At 35.6% G+C, this 19,976-nt stretch overlaps 1 protein-coding gene across 1 annotated transcript in view; it reads right to left on the reverse strand.

The window, feature by feature from the left end:
- Positions 1 to 19,976, reverse strand: part of LOC103664397 (phospholipid-transporting ATPase IB-like) — a 184,665-nt gene that overhangs the window by 86,962 nt on the left and 77,727 nt on the right. Inside the window, exons 18-21 of the mRNA XM_008692279.2 lie at positions 17,647 to 17,716; positions 12,790 to 12,874; positions 11,175 to 11,314; positions 13 to 151 (exon numbers count right to left, since the gene is read on the reverse strand). Of these exons, the coding sequence (XP_008690501.2) occupies positions 13 to 151; positions 11,175 to 11,314; positions 12,790 to 12,874; positions 17,647 to 17,716 (434 nt within the window). The remainder of the gene's footprint in view (positions 1 to 12; positions 152 to 11,174; positions 11,315 to 12,789; positions 12,875 to 17,646; positions 17,717 to 19,976) is intronic.

Here is a 19,976-nt window from a genome sequence, read left to right on the forward strand (position 1 = left end):
TATATCCATTACCTATGTTAATTGCAGTTTCTTGTTTATCTCCTGTCAAGACCCATATTCTTATGTTTGCTTTCAGTAAAGTTGTTATCGTTTCTGGAACACGTGCTTGAAGGCGATCTTCAATGGCTGTGGCTCCAAGAAGCAGAAATTTCTAGAAGTGTTTTTGAAAGAGATATTTTTTATTACTGGTTAAGATAAAAAACACTCAGCCATCAAAAAGAACGATTTCTCAACATTCGCTGCAACATGGACGGGACTGGAGGAGAAAATGATAAGCGAAATAAGTCAAGCAGAGAAAGACAATTATCATATGGTTTCACTCATTTATGGAACATAAGAAGTAGGAAGATGGGTAGGAGAAGAAAGGGAAGAAGAAAGGGGGGGTAAACAGAAGGGGGAATGAACCATGAGAGACTATGGACTCTAGGAAACAAACTGAGGGCTTCAGAGGGGAGGGGGGTGGGGGAATGGGATAGGCCGGTGATGGGTATTAAGGAGGGCACGTATTGCATGATGCACTGGGTGTTATACTCAAGTAATGAATCATGGAACTTTACATCAAAAACTGGGGATGTACTGTATGGTGACAGAATATAATAAAAAATATTATTATTAATTAAGAAAAGATAAAAAACACTTTAATATGGAATAAAGAGGGAAAATTTTGACAAATGATAAGCAGTCTATTTATTATGAGAAGTTCCATACATGTCACACACACACACACACACACACACACACACACATACACACACACACACTTTTTTCCTAGTCTCTTCTACTGGTCTATTTGTCCCTATTTTGCTACAGCATGAGGCAGTGTAGCATGATAGTTGAAAAAGTATAGGCTCATGGGGGCACTTGGGTGGTTCAGTTGATTAAGTGTTTGCTTTCTGCCCAGGTCTTGATTTCAAGGTCCTGGGATCCAGCCCTGCGTCAGGCTCCCTGCTCAGTGGGGAGTATGCTTCTCCCTCTTCCTCTCCCTTTGCCCCTCCCCCCTGCTTGTTTTCTCTCTCTCTCTCTCTCTCAAATAAATAAATAAAATCTTTTAAAAAACAAGAATATCTAGCAGATTATAATTAGGCAATTAGATCTAGAGAGGTAAGTCCTCTTCCTTTATTATTCTTCAAAAAGTATCATGATAATTCTCAGCCTCCTCCTACTTCTGTATGAATTTTAGAACAAACTGCTTAAGTTCTATAAAAATCTTGTTGGGAATTGTATACATTTCCTTTATTATTCCCTGTATTACATTGAATTTATAAATGACTTTGAGGAGAACTGCCACATTTATTATACTGGGGTTTTCTATATATTGTATACACCTATCCACTTATGTAAGTCTTCACAAAAAATTTCAGATTTTCTCCATAAATTTTTTAGCACCAGATAGTTTATAGTTTTTGTTCCTACAGTGAGTTTTTTCCCTATCACTGTAGAGATTCAAGCAGGAGCTCTATGGTAGATAAAGAGGTTTATATAAAGCATAAGGTGTTTCCCAGAAGCCAGAACAACCTAAACATTCAAGGGTTTTTTACAGTGCTATTAGTTGTTAAAATGAAATTAAGATAAAAAGCTGATTCTGTGCTGATAATTAGTATTGAAATAATTTATTTGAGATACTATCATATATAAACTATAAATTAAATTTTAAGCATAAAATTTTTAGTCTTCTCAATGACCAGCTGAATTTTTAAGTGCTAAATATTCAAGTATATCAACCCTATGAGACATTCTTTATTTTCATTATTCTATTTTTGGGCCATTTCTACTATAATACTTTCATGATATTTCTGTATTAAAACTTTGTATTTTAATGCTAAAATTCCCAAAACTAAAAAACACCATTTTCAGTAATGATTTATGTTTCTAGGTATGAAATATGGATTTTTAAAGGAATGCTTTAAACATTTTCATGATAAAAACACACAGCTAACTAGGAACAAAAGGGATCCCTTCCTGATTATGGCAAGGGAAGGGAGAAAGTAAACATTTTTAAATACTCCCAGATTATTCTGCTCTCCTCACAAAGGCCTGTATTCAAAGGAAATTATCTTATCAGAGGCTGATCAGCTTGGGCTTATCAGAGACTGTCAGTCTAAGGGAGGAGAAATATTCATTTCCAGCCCCTTCTAATTTTTGACATGGGGGAAGACAAATACAGAACTCAGACTCACAGAAGATTGAGATCTAATCAAGGGCTATAACACAGTTCTCCTCTCCCTCACTTTACCACATCAGTCTGTCTCTTGCATGAATATGAGGGATTGCTGATGAAAGAAGTGTAAGGCTCAGACCCTGTTTAAGAAGGAGTCTCTAGGGAAATCTGAAGACAACAGGAGATGAAAACAAGGACACTAGATGCAATTTTAGCCTCTAATGCCACAGCTACAGTGAATAATAAACACAGCCTAACTTCTAGTCAGAGAAACATGAAACCTCACCCAAAAGGCCTATTTGCCTCATTACTTTTATCCAATACATCATGTGTGGCTTTCAACAAAAATTTGTAGGGCAGCTCAAGACAAAAATCAGTCTGAATAGACAGAGCAAGCATCAGAATCAGACTCAGATATGACAGAAATTTGGGGATTACCAGACTAGAAATTTAAAATAACTATGATAATATACTAAAGACTCTAGTGGTAAAAGTAAATGACATGTTTACTTTTTACAGATGGTTAATGTAAGCAGAGAGATAGAAACTCTAAGAAAGAACCAAAAGGAAATGTTAGCAATAAAAAACACTGTAACATACGTAAGGAATGCCTTTGATGGGCTTATCAGTTGTCTGAACACCACAAGAAAATAACTAGTGAACATGAAGATATGTCAATAAAAACTTCCCAAACTGAAAAACAAAGAGATAAAAGAATGAAAAAAAGAAAATAAAATAAAATACCAAGAACTGTGCGGCAGTTATAAAAGGTATAACATACATGTCATAGGAATACCAGAAGTAGAAGAGAGAAAGGAACAGAAAATCCTTGAAATAATTATTGGTGAGAATTTTCCAATATTAATCACAGACATCAAACCTTAGACCCAGACCTCAGAAAACATGATTAACTGCAAAACTCTACACCGAGGCATTTCCTGTGCAAACTGTTTTCAAAAGAAAATCTTGAAAGAAGCCAGAGAGGATAAAAAATTTTTTTTTAATTTAAAAAACCTTACCTAAACAAGAACGAGGATCATAACTACATTGGACTTCTCTTTCAAAACTATGAAAGCAAGAACAGAGTGGAGTGAAATACTTAAAGTGTTAAAAGGAAAAAACACCAAGCTAGAATTTTGTGTCCAGTGAAATTATTCTTCAAGTGTAAAGGAGAAATAAATGCTTTCTCAGACAAACAAAAATTGAGAAAGTTTGTTGCTCACACACCTGCCATAAAAGAAATATTAAAAGTTCTTCAGAGAGAAGTAAAATAATGTAGGTCAAAAACTCAGATATACGTAAAGAAAGGAATAACATTAAAGAAGGAATAAATAAAGATTAAATTATATCTTTTATTTTTCTTATGGACTTAACAGATATGGCTTTTTCAAAATATAATAGCAACAATGTATTAGGTGATTATGGTTTATGGACAAATGCAATGTATGACAGCAATATAAGATGTCAGAGGGAAGAACTGGAAATACTATTATAAGATACCTGTCCTACCCATGACATGGTATAGTGTTATGTGAAAGTGGACAATTTAGTTGTAAATGTAAATTGCAAACTCTAAGACAACCACTAAAAACATTTTTAAAAGAGGTATAATTAAAATGCTGAGAAGGGAGAGAAAGTAGATCAGTTAAAACCAGACAAGGCAGGAAAAAAAAAAAAGGAGACAAAGAAAAAGCATAAGAAAGGGTAACAAATAGAAAACAGTTACAAATATGAAGGATATTAAACTAGTTATGACTGTAAAAACGTGTAGTCTAAATATGCCAATTAAAAGACAGACACTGTATAAGTGAATTTTTAAAAGAAGACAACTCTATATTGTCTATAAGAAACACACATTAAAGATGAAGACACAGATAGATTAAAATAAAGGGATGGAGTTGGCTAATTGAATTTAAAATAAATAAAAATTAAAAAATAAGGGGATGCAGAAAGATACACATACTAACATTAATATACTGGAGTAGCTATATTAATTTCAGACAAAACTGACCTCAGAATAAGGAAAATTATTAGGAATAAAAAAAGGCATTGCATAATAATAAAGGAGTCAGTTCTCTAAGAAGACATCATAATCCTCAGTGCACCTAACAACAGAGCATCAAAATATATTGGAAAAGAACTCATGGAACAGCAAAGAGAACTAGATGAATGTACTATTGTAGGGGGAGACTCCAATACTTCTCTGTCAATAATCAACAGATCCAACAGACAGAAAATCAGTAAGAATATAATTGAACAGAACAGAGTCACCAATGCATTGCATCTAACTGACATTGAGAGAATATTCGTTTAACAGCAGAATACACTTTCTTCTCAAGCTCAATGAAACACTCATCAAGATAGACCATGTTCTAGGCCATAAAGCATACACCTTAGCAAGTTTTTTGAAAAATAGAAATTGTAGAAGTATGCTATCAGACCACAGTGGAATTAAACTAGAAATCAGTAATAGAGAGATAGCTGAAAAGCCCAAAATATCTGGAGATTAAGCAAAAAGACTTCTAAAAAAAAAAAAAAAAACGAAAAATGACTCAAGAGAAATTTTAAAATTTGAACTATAATAAATTTGGGCAACTAATCTTTGATAAAGCAGGAAAAAACATCCGGTGGAAAAAAGACAGTCTCTTCAATAAATGGTGCTGGGAAAATTAGACAGCTACATGCAAAAGAATGAAACTTGAACACTCTCTCACACCATACACAAAAATAAACTCCAAATGGATGAAAGACCTTGATGAGAGACAGGAATCCATCAAAATCCTAGAGGAGAACATAGGCTGCAACCTATACGACATCGGCCAAAGCAACCTTTTTCATGACACATCTCCAAAGGCAAGAGAAACAAAAGAAAAAATGAACTTGTGGGACTTCATCAAGATAAAAAGCTTCTGCACAGCCAAGGAAACAGTCAAAAAAACTAAGAGGAAGCCCACGGAATGGGAGAATATATTTGCAAATGACACTACAGATAAAGGACTGGTATCCAAGATCTACAAAGAACTTCTCAAACTCAATACACGAGAAACAAATAAACAAATCAAAAAATGGGCAGAAGATATGAACAGACACTTTTCCAATGAAGACATACAAATGGCTAACAGACACATGAAAAAATGTTCAAAATCATTAGCCATCAGGGAAATTCAAATCAAAACCACACTAAGATACCACCTTACGCCAGTTAGAATGGCAAAAAATGACAAGGCAGGAAACAACAATTGCTGAAGAGGATGTGGAGAAAGGGATCCCTCCTACAGTTGTTGGTGGGAATAGCAAGTTAGTACACCACTCTGGAAAACAGTGGCTGGAAGTCCATAAAAGTTAAAATTGAGCCCGTAGATATGCACTTCACTACTGGGTATTTTACAAAAGATACAAGGCGTAGTGAAGAGAAGGGGCCATATCACTTCCATGTGTTCATAGCAGCATTGTCACAATAGCTAAATCGTGGAAGGAGCTGAGATGCCCTTCAACAGATACTGGTTAAGGGATTGTGGTCCATCCCAGCTGTGGAGTTAGCTCGCTATCAGAAAGAACGAATTCTGAACATTTGTCAACATGGGCTGGCACTGGAGGAGATAATATGAATGAAATAAGTCAAGAAAGCAATTATCATATGATTTCTCTCATCTATGGAACATAAGAACTAGGAAGATCGGTAGGGGAAGAAAGGGATAAAGAAAGGGGGGGGGTAATCAGAAGGGGGAATGAAGCATGAGAGACTATGGCCTATGAGAAACAAACTGAGGTCCTCAGAGGGGAGGGGGGCGGGGGAATGGGATAGACCGGTGATGGGTAGTAAGGAGGGCACGTACTGCATGGTGCACTGGGTGTTATACGCAACTAATGAATCACCGAACTTTACATCGGAAACCGGGGATGTACTGTATGGTGACTAACATAATATAATAAAATTTTTTTAATAAAAATAAAATAAAATAATAATGCAACTTACCAAAATTTGTGAGAATCTAACACTTACAAAGTTTCAAAGTTTTTTAAAAACCCTCAGCAAATGTAGAACAGGGGGAGACTTCTCCAACTTGATAAAGAACATCTACTAAAAACCAATAGCTAACATACTTAATGGTGAGAAACTAGAGAATTTCCCTCCTTAAGACAGGGAACAAGGTAAGGAAGTCCCTCTTCCCACTCCTATTCAACATCATACTGGAAGTTCTGGTTAGTACAATAAAATAAGGAAATAAAAGGTAAAAGGATTCGAAAGGAAGAAAAATGTCTTTGTTTGCACACATCATGACTGTTTACATATAAAATTTTAAGGAATTGACAAATGGAACTAACAAGTGATTGTAGCAATGTTATAGGATATGTGGTTAATACACAAAAGTCAATGAACTATTGGAACCTGAATTTAAAAAAATAATACCATTTACTTTAAAATCAAAAAGGGATATATAAGTATAAATTTAACAAAATATTTACAAGATACATATGCAGAAAACTACAAAACTCTGATGAAAGAAATCAGAGAAGACCAAAATGAATGGGGAGATATATCATGTTCATGGATAGGAAGACTCAAGACCCAGTATTGCTAAGACATTAGTCTTACCAATCATGGAAAGTTATTTTGTGGATATCAACAAACTGATTTCTAAAGTTTTTATTGAAAGGCAAAAGACCAAATTAGCCAAGAAAATACTGACATGACATACTAGAAAAGGTAAAACTATAGAGACAGTAAAAAAAAGATCAGTGGTTGCCAGGGGTTCAGGAGGAAAGAAGGAAGAATGAATAGGTGAGCACAGGGGATTTTTAGGGCAGTGAAAATATTCTCTATGATACTGCAGTAGTGGATAGGACACGCATTTGTCAAGACCCATAGAACTACACAAGAGTGAACCTTATTGGAAGCCATGGAGTTTAGTTAATAATAATGTATCAACATTGGCTCATCAGTTATAACAAATATACCACATTAATGCAAGATGTTAATCATAGCAGAAATTGTGCAAGGGGAAGAGAGAAAGTATATGTGAACTATCTATTCTTTTTTGGCTCCTTTTTTTTCTGAAAACCTAAAACTACTCTAAAACTCTAAAAAATATATATATATTAATTAATAAATGGCCAAAGGATTTGAATAGACACTTCTCCAAAAGAAGATATACAAATAATAAAAAAAAAACATGAAAAGATGCTCAATATCATTAATCATTAAAGAAACACAAATTGAAATCACAATGAGATATTGCTTCATACCCACGAGGGTGGTTATAATAAGTTACAGATGGTAACAAGTGTTGGCAAGGATGTGAAAAAATTGGAACCCTCACACACTGGTGGTAGGAATGTAAAATGTGCAGCCACTTTGGAAAATTAGTCTGAGAGCTTCTCAAATGGTTACACAGAGTTGCCATTTGACCTAACAATTTCACTCCCAGGTATATTCATAAGATAAACTAAAGAATGTGTCCATGTGAAAACTTGTATGAATGCTTATGGAAGCATTATTCGCAAGAGCCAAGTGAAAACAACCCAAATGGCCTTCAACAGAAGAATGGATAAACAGTCAGATATCTATACAATGGAATACTATTTGACATTGAAAAGTAATGAAATACTGGTACATGTTACAATATGGATGAATCCTGAAAATGTTAAGCTAAGTGAAAGAAGCAAGTCACTAAAGACCACATATTTTATTATTCTATTTATATGAAATATCCAGAGGAGGTGGATCTGTAGAGACTAAAAGTAAATTAGTGGCTGCAGAGGGCTGGGGGAGAGAAAAGGAGGGTAACAAAGAGTGAATACTAATGGATATGGGGCTTGGGAGAGTTATGTTGAAAATATTCTGTGTTCACTGTGGTGACAGTCTCACAGCTCTGTGAATATACTAAAAACTGTAGATTATATACTTTAAATGGGGGAATTGTATGGTATGTGAATTATATCTCAATACAGCTGTTGTATTAAGAAAAAAAAAAGAAGGAATGCTTCAAAGTCTAATTCAATTAGCCAATATGTCAAATTTGTATTTTACCAATAGATTGACCCTGGCAACATGAAAGTTAATTACTTTAGCAATTATGCTCTAAGTTGTGATGTACTTAATGACTATTGATACAAATGTAGACATTGTCTTTCTTACTCTTAGCCAACAGGAAAGAAATTTAAATCTTATGAGTGTCCAAAGGAAAAATATTCAAGAGGTGAAGACGTGCTACTGGCCTCAAGAGCTAGGAAGAAGGTCAGAAAATACCTCCCTATAACTGAAAACAAGTAGCATCATAACAACGTACATGGAATTATATTTAAGAATCAATTTCACAGAACTAGTTGACCCTGACAGATCTTTGGTGTCAGATTCCAACACTTACCTAAAAGTCTGCAGAGAACAGCCATATAACTGTGATTAATACAACATCAGCTAGAACTGTGGAAATTAACACAAGTCACAAGGCAGAAGATTAGATGTTCTGGTGGCTAATACAAAGTAAGAAAAATGACAATCAAAGGGCAACTGGAAGGACAAGTTTTTCTAGGTGGCATACAGTTGTTCCAAGCCCAGAAAACTAGAATTGATGACATAGACTTAAGAAAAAAAGAAAAGAAAAAAGTGAAGAATCAAAATTCTTTTATGCTATTACAGCTTTAAAGATGAAACTTTAAAAAAAAATCAAATTCCCTCTGATCAAAACCTATGTACACTTAACAGTCCTCTCATTTATCATTTGCCTCCCTAATGTGTCCATTTTTCATGAAGTACCCTTCAGTGGGGTACCTAGTTCCCAAGACAGGTCTCCCCTGACAGAGATGTAATGAATAGCAAGGTCTAGTCCCCAGCCCCACACAAATTCGGCCCACATGATTCAAATACCCAGGAGCTCATTGCTCCTGGGTGAACTGGAAAACATTCTGTGGGGGAAAGGGAAGGGATGGTAGTAAGACACAAATGAATATATTTGACAATTTTCAATGTGATGTTAGTGTCACAGAGCCTGTCATTTGCATAGGTGACTCAGGCTAAAGAGATATCCAGTCACACTAAACAGACATTGAGTATTTTGATGCCTGTAATTTTTTTAAAAGATTTTATTTATTTATTTGACAGAGATAGAGACAGCCAGTGAGAGAGGGAACACAAGCAGGGGGAGTGGGAGAGGAAGAAGCAGGCTCATAGCAGAGGAGCCTGATGTGGGGCTCGATCCCATAACGCCGGGATCACGCCCTGAGCCGAAGGCAGACGCCTAACTGCTGTGCCACCCAGGCGCCCCTGATGCCTGTAATTTTAACCTCACAGGCATGGAGAGAAAATTCAGTGTTTTGTTAAATAGTACAACAGTACTTTGTTAAAGTGTCTAAAACTGATTAGATTGCCATTCAGACCTTCCAAGCACTGTATGCTGCTCATTACTCACTCTGACTATACAGACAACTTTAAATGTAATGTGGCACTCACCTAGGTCAAAAACCACCAAGACCAGATAGGAAAAACATTTATTAGTGCCCTTTGAAGTTTAAGGAAAAGAATACCAAGCAATCAACATCAAGCCCTGCCAATTATACATAGTTATCTACCTCCCTTGGAAAACAGAGGAGTTTAAATATTCAACCTCAGTATGGTGACTAATTTAACAAAATAAAAATTATAAAATAAATAAATAAATACATAAATAAATAAATATTCAACCTCAATATTTCATTCATCTATTCAACTAATATTTGTTGAACACCGACTGTGTGCCAGGCACTGTATACATGCTGGAGACTAGCATTCAGCCAATGAATGAACCAGTCAGCTTAAGGCCATGCCACTCCCTGACCTTGCCACCCACCTCCCATGACTTGGCAAAGGCAAACTTCCTTACTCTTTGACTTCCTTTCCACCTATGACTTCCAGATTAAAACTTAAAACCAAAATATAAAATATATCAGTTTGATTGAAAAAGGACTGTATGATCTTTCAAGTTTCAGAGGCCAATTTCCTTTATTTATTCATTTATTTTTAAGATTTTATTTCAGAGAGAGAGAGAGAGCGTGACAGGGGAGTGGGGAGCAGAGGGAGAGGGCACAGTCAGCTCAGCGCTGAGCATGGAGCCTGATGTGGGGCTCGACCTTATGGTCCTGAGATCATGACCTGAGCCAAAACCAAGAGTTAGAAGCTTACCCTATGATCCAGCAATTGCACTACTGGGTATTTACCCAAAAGATACAGACATAGTGAAGAGAAGGGCCATATGCACCTAATGTTCATAGCAGCATTGTCCACAACAGCTAAATTGTGGAAGGAACCGAGATGCCCTTCAACAGACAAATGGATTAAGAAGATGTGGTCCATATATACAATGAAATATTACTCAGCCATCAGAAAGAATGATTACCCAACATTTGCAGAAACATGGACGGGACTGGAGGAGATTATGCTAAGTGAAATAAGTCAAGTAGAGAAAGAAAATTATCATATGGTTTCACTCATTTATGGAACAGAAGAAATAGGAAGATCGGTAGGAGAAGGAAGGGAAGAAGAAAGGGGGGGTAAACAGAAGGGGGAATGAACCATGAGAGACTATGGACTCTGAGAAACAAACTGAGAGCTTCAGAGGGGACGGGGGTGGGGGACTGGGATAGGCTGGCGATGGGTATTAAGGAGGGCGCATATTGCATGGAGCACTGAGTGTTCTACACAAATAAGGAATCATGGAACACTACATCAAAAACTAAGGATATACTGTATGGTGACTAACATAACATAATAAAAAATTATTTAAAAATGAATGAAAAATAAAATAGTAAATCTCCCTTTAAAAAAAAGGAAAAAAAAAGAAGCTTAACCTAGTGAGCTACCCAGGCACCCCCAGAGGTCAGTTTTCAATTGCCCAGATTTCTTCCGTGAACCTGCCAGGAACATAAGGAAGAGGAAGGTTACATAAATCAGTTAGTCCTCTCCCTGTACTATGTCAACATCAATAAGTATATGTTTTCACATATATAACTTGGCATGTAGAGTACATATCGGGTATGTTACCTTTTCAATATGATTATAACATTCTTCCAAACTCTGCATTCTGTCTTGGATAACTGTACTCGCTTTTTTATACTCCCTCAACCACTGCTGATAGTCTTTCTCAGTTAAATCTGCATAGGCAACACAGAGAGTTCTCAGCCCTGTAAGAAAGAATGGAATGTAATCTGATCAAGCCACCAGCAATCAGGGAGGAGTACAGAATTTGAAAACAAAATCAAAAAGTATTGTAGAGATCATGGGAATGTGAAGTCCTTCACACAGCCTTACCTGACCTGTCCCTGGCCACTTTGCTGGTCTTATTTCCACCCCCTCTTCATTGCTTACGGTCCTGACCCTGCTGATCCACTTGAACTTGTTCTGCTCTTGACCTGAAATACTTTCCCCTGGTGTTCTCCTTCTCTTCTTTCAATCTCTGCCTAACTCACCCTATAAAGATAGCACCCAATCATGCTTGTTCCCCTTATCCTATTTAATTTTTCTCCATAGCACTTATCACCCCCTGACATTATCTGTTATTGGCTAATTCCTTCAGGGTATGAGCTGTCTATGTTTTGTTCACTTCTGTCGTGGAAGCTTAGAACAGTGCATGGCACTCAATAAATACTCAATAACCATCTATTGAAGAAAGGAAAGAATGATTGAGGCTTTAGTTTTTCAGTTTCAAAGTAAGCCAAATAATCATTAAAATAACAGAAAATTAATGTAAGTCCTACTTTGCAAAGAAAAAGTTTTAGATATTATATTGAACTCTAATCATTCAAATAGTTGAGGATCCCCTAGAAATTAACTCTCCACAGATAAGCTATAGAAGTTGTTATTCTGTTTTGAGCTCCATTACAATACAGTTTCTATATGCTGCTACCTGCCTACAGGTAACCTGCCTGCAGCTCACATATATTTTAAGATGGCAGCAAAAGGCCCAAAGAGCAACCTTGCAAAATATCCCACTTCCAGGCAAGACGCACATATCTGTAGGAAGCAGCAGCTTATAAACTAGAAGGACGAAGTGGGATACTGCTTCCGGGTATTATTAGCTTTACTTTTACATGATATTACACCTTGATTTTTTCAAAATTTCTATAAAGCTTTCAGTGAGTGCTGTTCTTATTCAAAACTCACTCATGGAATTATATTTCTTGAGATGGATGGCAAGTCAAAATCAGAAGGATAAGAAGAGAATGGCAAGAAAACATCAACTATGTCAGGTTTCTGAGTTATAGGCACAAAGTAATTCACTTCAAAATATACAACACATACTGGAAAAGCCTCTCTTTTTTTCTATTATGGGCCAAGTTCCTAGTACAACAAATAGAAACAGATAATGGATGTCTTTGAAGACACTGCTTTTGGAATAAAGGAAGAACTGCACAGTAAAAACATACTTTTCAATGTTTGCTGGTGGAGAGGGGAAGAAAGGAAAAATAATATCTTAACAGGGTGTGTTTGAGGAAACATTTAATTTTAAGCAAACAGAGGCCTTACAAAGTCACAATGGGTATGAGCTCCCTATGCCCACCTATAGGCCAAGCATCGGTGACATGCACTCAGGTTATAATTTCAAAATTTAAGAATAGCATTTCAAAAAGAAACAAGATTCCGAACAATTTTCACTTACCTTCTTTGGCAAAATATTCCAGATGGCTTAATGTCTCCTTCTTAAAGCGAGAATTTTCTGAAAGTCTCTCATAAATCACTGTATCCTATTAAAAAAAAAAAAAGTTCTTGTGACCAACATCTTACCTAAGCCTGACAATCCAAACTCTAAATGTTGCATTACACATTATAATTTTAATGTTCTATCTAATAGATGTGAAGGAACTCCAGCAGCCCCCGGGAAGGCACAATTCCAAAAAAGGATACATTACATACAGAGGAACAAAGATAACAGATTTCTCACTGAGACCATGCAAGTGATAAGCCAGTGAAGCACAAGCTGAAAAAAAATTTTTTTTTTAATTGTCAGCCTAGAATCCTATATTCAGCAAAAATTTATTTCAAAATGAAGGTGAGAGGAAATAAAATTCTTTTCAGACACAAACAGTCTGAAAAAACTTATCGCCAACAGATCCATCCTATAAGATATGGTAAAGGGAATCCATCTGACAGAAGGAGATTATAGCGAATGGAAATATGAGTCTGAAGAGCACTGAAAATTGTAATGACATGAGTCTGTGTGTGTGTGTGTGTGTGTACAAATATATATGGATATGGATATTTATACAGTATTTTTCTTGTTATATATTTTATTTAAAGGGGATAATTGCTTGAACAAACTAAACAATGTTGTGTGAAATTTGTAACATTGTAAAATTAAAATGTCTGACAAAAGCACAAAGATTGGGAGGAGAGAGACAGAAGTTCAGAATTGTAATTCTTTTACTACCCATGAGATAGCATATTATCACTGGAAAACAGAAAGTAATAAATTGAAGATGCCTACTATAAGACCTTAAACAACCATGAAAATTTTTTTAAAAAGGAAAGAAATTGGAATTAAAAAATACTCAAGTAATTCTTGAAATAAAGGAAAAAAGAACTGGGATAAATAAAAAATAAATTGCAGGACGATGTATTTCAACCTAGCTGTATCAATAAGCACATGTGTAAATGGTCTAAACATCCAGTTAAAAGGCAGAGATTTCCAGGATGGATACAAAACACACGAACCAACTACATGCTCCTAGAAGAATCACACTTCACATATAAAGACACAAATGGGTTAAAAAGGAAGAAAAAGATATACCCTACCCAAAACTAATCAAAAGTAGCCTGGAATGGCAATATTATAACCAGACAATAGAGACTGCAGAGTAAAGAAAATGGCCAGGGATAAGGAAAATCATTTTGGAATGACAGAAGGGTTGATTCATCAAGAGTAATTAGCAATTCTGAATGTTTATGCATCCAATAACGTAGTTTCAAAATAAAGCTAAAACTAATAGAAGGAAATGCAATGAAGTAAAAACCAACAGAACTTCAAGATGAAAATCACAAATCCACAGTGACAGTCAGGGATTTCAATAGCCCCCTCTCAATAATTGAAAGAACAAGTAGACAAAAAATCATGAGGGATATAGAAGATTCGAAGAACACTATCAATCAATTTGACTTAACTGATAGTTATAAACTACTTTGCCAGAAAACAGCAGAATACTTGGGTTTTTTAGGTGCATGCAAAACATTTAACATTAGATAAGTCACAATGTGAGCCATAAAACAACTCTCAATAAAATTAAAAGGATTCAAGTCATATAAATTATGTTCTCTAATAATATGGAATTATGTTATAAATCAATTAAAGGAATATTTCTGCAAAATTCCTAAATATTTTTAAACAACCCACTTCAAAATAACCCATGAGTCAAAGAGGAAATCAAAAGAAAACTTAGATTAGAATATTTTGAACTGAATGAAGATGAAAATGCAGAACATTGATATTTGTGACATGCTGCTAAAGCAATGATTTGGAGGATATTTATAGCACTAAACATTTTTTAAAAAAGAAAGGTCTCAAATGAAGTTCTGCCTTAAGAAGCTAGAAAAAGAAGTGCAAATCAAACCACAAGTGGGCAAAAGAATGGGAATAATAAAGAGTAGAAATAATGAACAGAAAACAGAAACATTCAAGAAAAATCAAATCTGAAAACAGTTTCTTCAGGAAGAGCAATAAAACCAATAACTGAAAAAATAAATAAATAAAACCAATAACTGTCTAGCTAGCCTACCCTCAGGTCAAGATGACTTTCTGGTAAATTCTAGCAAACATTTAAAGAACAAACAATATCAATTCTACACACACTTTTCCGGAAAACTGAAAAGGAAAGAGTACTCCCTGATAATTTTACAGGGTCAGCATTAAAAATCAAAGACATTACAAGAAAAGAAAATTAAAAATCACTATCCCTTTTGAAAGTAGATGCAAAAATTCTAAATAAAACTTTAGGAAAGTGAATCCAACTATACATTAAAAGTATAATATATCATAACTAAATGGGGCTTATCTCAGGAATATGTTTAACATTAAAAAACCAATTCAATGTAATTTACCATATTAACAGGCTACCAAAAAATCATATTAGTATCTCAATCAAGGCAAGAAAACTATTTGACAAAATTTAACATCCATTACTGATTTTTTAAAATCTCAGCAAACTAGGAATGGGAAGAAATGTCCTTAATATGATAAAAAAGCATCTACAAAAAAAATGTAAAACTCATATGGAAATGCAAAGTTTCCAGAACATTCAAAACAACTTTGAAAAAGAACAAAATTGGAGAATTAATGATATCTGATTTTTTTTTAAAGATTTTATTTATTTATTCGACAGAGACAGAGACAGCCAGCGAGAGAGGGAACACAAGCAGGGGAGTGGGAGAGGAAGAAGCAGGCTCACAGCGGAGGAGCCTGATGTGGGGCTCGATCCCACAACGCCGGGATCACGCCCTGAGCCGAAGGCAGAAGCTTAACCGCTGTGCCACCCAGGCGCCCCAATGATATCTGATTTTAAGACTTATTATAAAGTGATATAATCAAGACACTGTGGTATTGGTATAAAGATAACAGAACAATGAGAGAAAACAAAAAGTCCAGAAATAGACCACATTACATATGAACAGTTCATTTTTGACAAAAGTGCAAAGGCAATTCAGTGAAGAACAAATAAACAGGTGCTGGAAAATTAGATATTCATTTAATGTAAAAAGTGAACTTCTATTAATGTCTCACACCGTATCCAAAAATCCCTCAAGATGGATCCCAGAAGTAAATGTAAAACCTAAAACTATAAAAGGAAGAGAAAACAGGAGGAAATCTTTGTGATCTTGAATTAGGCGAAGATTTGTTAGCTAGGACACTAAAAGCATGATCCATAAAGGAACAAACTGTTAAACTGGACTTCAACAAAATTAGAAATTTCTGTTCTTCAGAGACACTGTTAAGAGAATGAAAAGATAGGCCACAGATATTCACAGATCATGTATCTCATAAGGGACTTTTATCCAAAAGTTAACAAAGAACTCTCAAAACTCAACACAAAGAAACACAAACAGTTATAAAAACAGGGCCAAATATTTAAACAGACATTTCACCAAAGAAAATAAGTGGATGCTGCTCAGAAAAGAGTTACTATAACAGGTCAGAGAAAGCTATCCTTAGAAAGACCTACTTACAAGGTTGGCTCTTGGCTGGCCTCTAAGGGACTTGGCTGGTATTCAATTCTCTGAGCTGATATAAACTTTCCCTGTGTGACGCCCATGGGAAGGCTGCACATGGATTCCTCCAGGCTCTGCCTGTGTCTTTTTCCCTTATAATCTTGTCGTGTATCCTTGCTACATTACTATAATACATCTTCGTCATGCATATAATCATGACTCCTTTTAGAGACCCACTAAAAACATATGGGTAGTCTTGGGAACCCCCAACACAGATGGCAAATAAGCACATGAAAAGATGCTCACTATCATTAGTGATGCATGGACATGTAAATTAAAATCGCAATGAGATACACACCTATAAGAATGGCTAAAATTAAAGAGACTAACCATGCCAAGTGTTGGTGACGATTGCTGGTAGGAATGTGACCACAGTTCGGTGGTTTCTTAAAAAGTTAAAATACACCTACCATTGATCTAGCCATTTTACTGCTAGATATTTACCAAAAAGAAATGAAAATATATGCCCATACAAGGACTTGTATGCAAATGTTTATAGGAGCATTGTTTGTGGTAGACAAAACTGCAAACAAAAAGTCCATTAACAGGTTATGGATATATCCATACAATAGAATACCACTCAGCAATATGAAGAAATAAACTATTTTTATGAGCTAAAACATGAATGAATTTTAAAATAATTATGAGTAAATGAAGCCAAAGAGCTATATATCCCATCTGACTTTATATAAAATTTAGTAAATGCAAATGAATCTATAGTGACAAAAAGCAGATTTCTGTCAAAACTTATCAAAATGTACACTTTAAATATGTGCAGTTTATTTTATGTCACTTTTACCTGAATAAAGCTGTTTTTCTTTTAAGTGCCTATGGCTGTGAACAAATACATTAAGTGCTTAAAAAAAAAGATTTTACAGAGGTAAAGCCATTTTCTGAGATTCATCAAAACTAAGCACTTTGGATGGAAACTGGGATCAAAATTCCTGCTATAAACCCTTAGCCTCAACGATCTGATCATTAGTTCTCAGCAGAGCACTGACTGACAACAAATTTTTCACTGACATTAAAACTTAATAAACACTCTGGTGTGAAACCATCATAAATTTCAAAGGGCTTGACTGTTAGGGAAGCTTTGCTTCAGACTACTCTGTTTCAGATTTGGATAATGCTATCAACAACCAATAGCAACAGCAGACACAAAGTAACACATTTTAAAATACTGTGAAGTTGCAAAAGGCTTCCTACAAGTTGTTGAAACAGAGGGAAGGAGTTAATATGAATAATGAATCCCTATACTTACAGCCCCTTTGCAGTAGAGCCGGATATTTCCTGTAGGAGTTCGGACAATTACAGACATCCTTTTTCTATTACTAAAACAATATGAAATGTATTATTAGCTCCTATGTTCCTCAGCACATGGTGCTAACACACACACACACACACACACACACACACACACACAATCAAAGTTAGGAGAATTCTCAAAGTCCTCAGCTGACCATTAGTGAAAAGGCCAACATGTTTCTTGCCAGTCTCCGTTTCTGTTTTCTTTACCGATTTTCTTAAACTGAGATTTTTAAAAAAGATTTTATTTATTTATTTGACAGAGAGAGAGAGAGCACAAGCAGGGGAAGCAGCAGGCTCCCCACAGAGCAGGGAGCCGGATGTGGGGCTCAATTCCAGGACCCTGGGATCATGACCTGAGCTAAAGTCAGATGCTTAACCGACTGAGCCACCCAGGTGCTCCTTAAAGTGAGATTCTAATACAAATGTTCACCTTTTACTACTATTATTTCTCAGTTACTCTCCTTTTCTTCCATGGAAATTTATCAGCACAAATATATATATGATATATATTACTTATATGTTATATTACATATAATATACATTATATATTGATATACTGCTTTACATTAATATTACTGTATTCATGTATTATATAATACATATATAACATACATTTACCATGTATTACACATATAAGACATACATTATATATACATGTAGCATATATAATATAATCTCTTAACAACCGATGAGGAAAGAGGAAAGAAGCCCTGGTCATGTATTTTTTGGTCCTCACATCTCTGTGAATTAGACCTTCCTGTCCCCACTCTGCTGCACAGAGATGTTAAACTGCTGGCTTGTTATTTTTATGCATAGTTCTGTTTGAACATCCTCTGGATTTTTTTGAATTTGCTCTTGTTTTTTATGATGGTAGGCAGAACTTAAACTCACTGCTTTTTATTCCTGATTTGGCAGCCCAAATAGGCTTAAAGATCTTCCCTCTCCACCTTATACCACACACTGCCAAAGTAAACTGGCCAAAATAGGTTGGTTTTTTTTCCTTCCTTCTCATCTTGTTATTCCCCGACCATAACCCTTGGATGGCTCTCCATGGCCTATAACCACATTTTAAGAGACCCAAACAAACTTCCTGTAACTCAGCACCTTCTCAAGATGACCGCCATATCTCACAACCCTATGTGTTGTACAGTCAAAGGAGGGTCCCAGTGAGTAGTCCTACACCTGAGCACTTGAACTAGAAAGTAGTTGTCAAAAGGGATAGGGACTAGCAATTGCTTTAACTACTTAGCTGTTAGGACACTACTAAAGGCAATTGAGTCATTTAAGTGTCACCTAGCTAGGAGCTCTTATTTTAAGGATAGGAAGCGAGTGCTCCAGTAGTAGTGGTAATCAGATATTAAGTGAGGGGAAAGCTATAATGAACATTAAGATACATATTCTTATAAAAAAAGTTATTAGAAAAAACTTTCCCCGAGAGAGAAGTTGACAATAACTTTACTGAGGTTCAAAGCTTTTTTTAAAAAAAGATGTCATTGGCCAACAAGGCTTTAAAAAAATATGATTTAAAAAATGATCTGGCTTTGAAAAGAACGAATTTTTCGTTTTCTAAATTTTCTAATTTTCTAGCATTTCCTTTTCTAATTTTTCTTTTTTTTTAATTAATGATTTTTTATTATATTATGTTAGTCACCATACAGTACATCCCTGGTTTGCGATGTAAAGCTCGATGATTCATTAGTTGTGTATAACACCCAGTGCACCATGCAATATGTGCCCTCCTTACTACCCACCACCGGTCTATCCCATTCCCCCACCCCTCCTCCCCTCTGAGGACCTCAGTTTGTTTCTCATAGTCCATAGTCTCTCATGCTTCATTCCCCCTTCTGATTACCCCCCCTTTCTTTATGCCTTTCTTCCCCTACCGATCATCCTAGTTCTTATGTTCCATAGATGAGAGAAATTATATGATAGTTGTCTTTCTCTGCTTGACTTATTTCACTTAGCATTATCTCCTCCAGTGCCATCCATGTTGCAGCAAATGTTCAGAATTCGTTCTTTCTGATAGCTGAGTAATATTCCATTGTATATATGGACCACAACTTCTTAATCCAGTCATCTGTTGAAGGGCATCTCAGCTCCTTCCACAATTTAGCTATTGTGGACAATGCTGCTATGAACATTGGGGTGCATATGGCCCTTCTCTTCACTACGTCTGTATCTTTGGGGTAAACACCCAGTAGTGCAATGGCTGGGTCATAGGGTAGCTCAAGTTTTAACTTTTTAAGGGACCTCCACACTGTTTTCCAGAGTGGCTGTACCAAC

The sequence above is a fragment of the Ursus maritimus genome, unplaced genomic scaffold (assembly GCF_017311325.1).
Source record: "Ursus maritimus isolate PB19 unplaced genomic scaffold, ASM1731132v1 scaffold_10, whole genome shotgun sequence".
Classification (NCBI taxonomy): domain Eukaryota; kingdom Metazoa; phylum Chordata; class Mammalia; order Carnivora; family Ursidae; genus Ursus; species Ursus maritimus.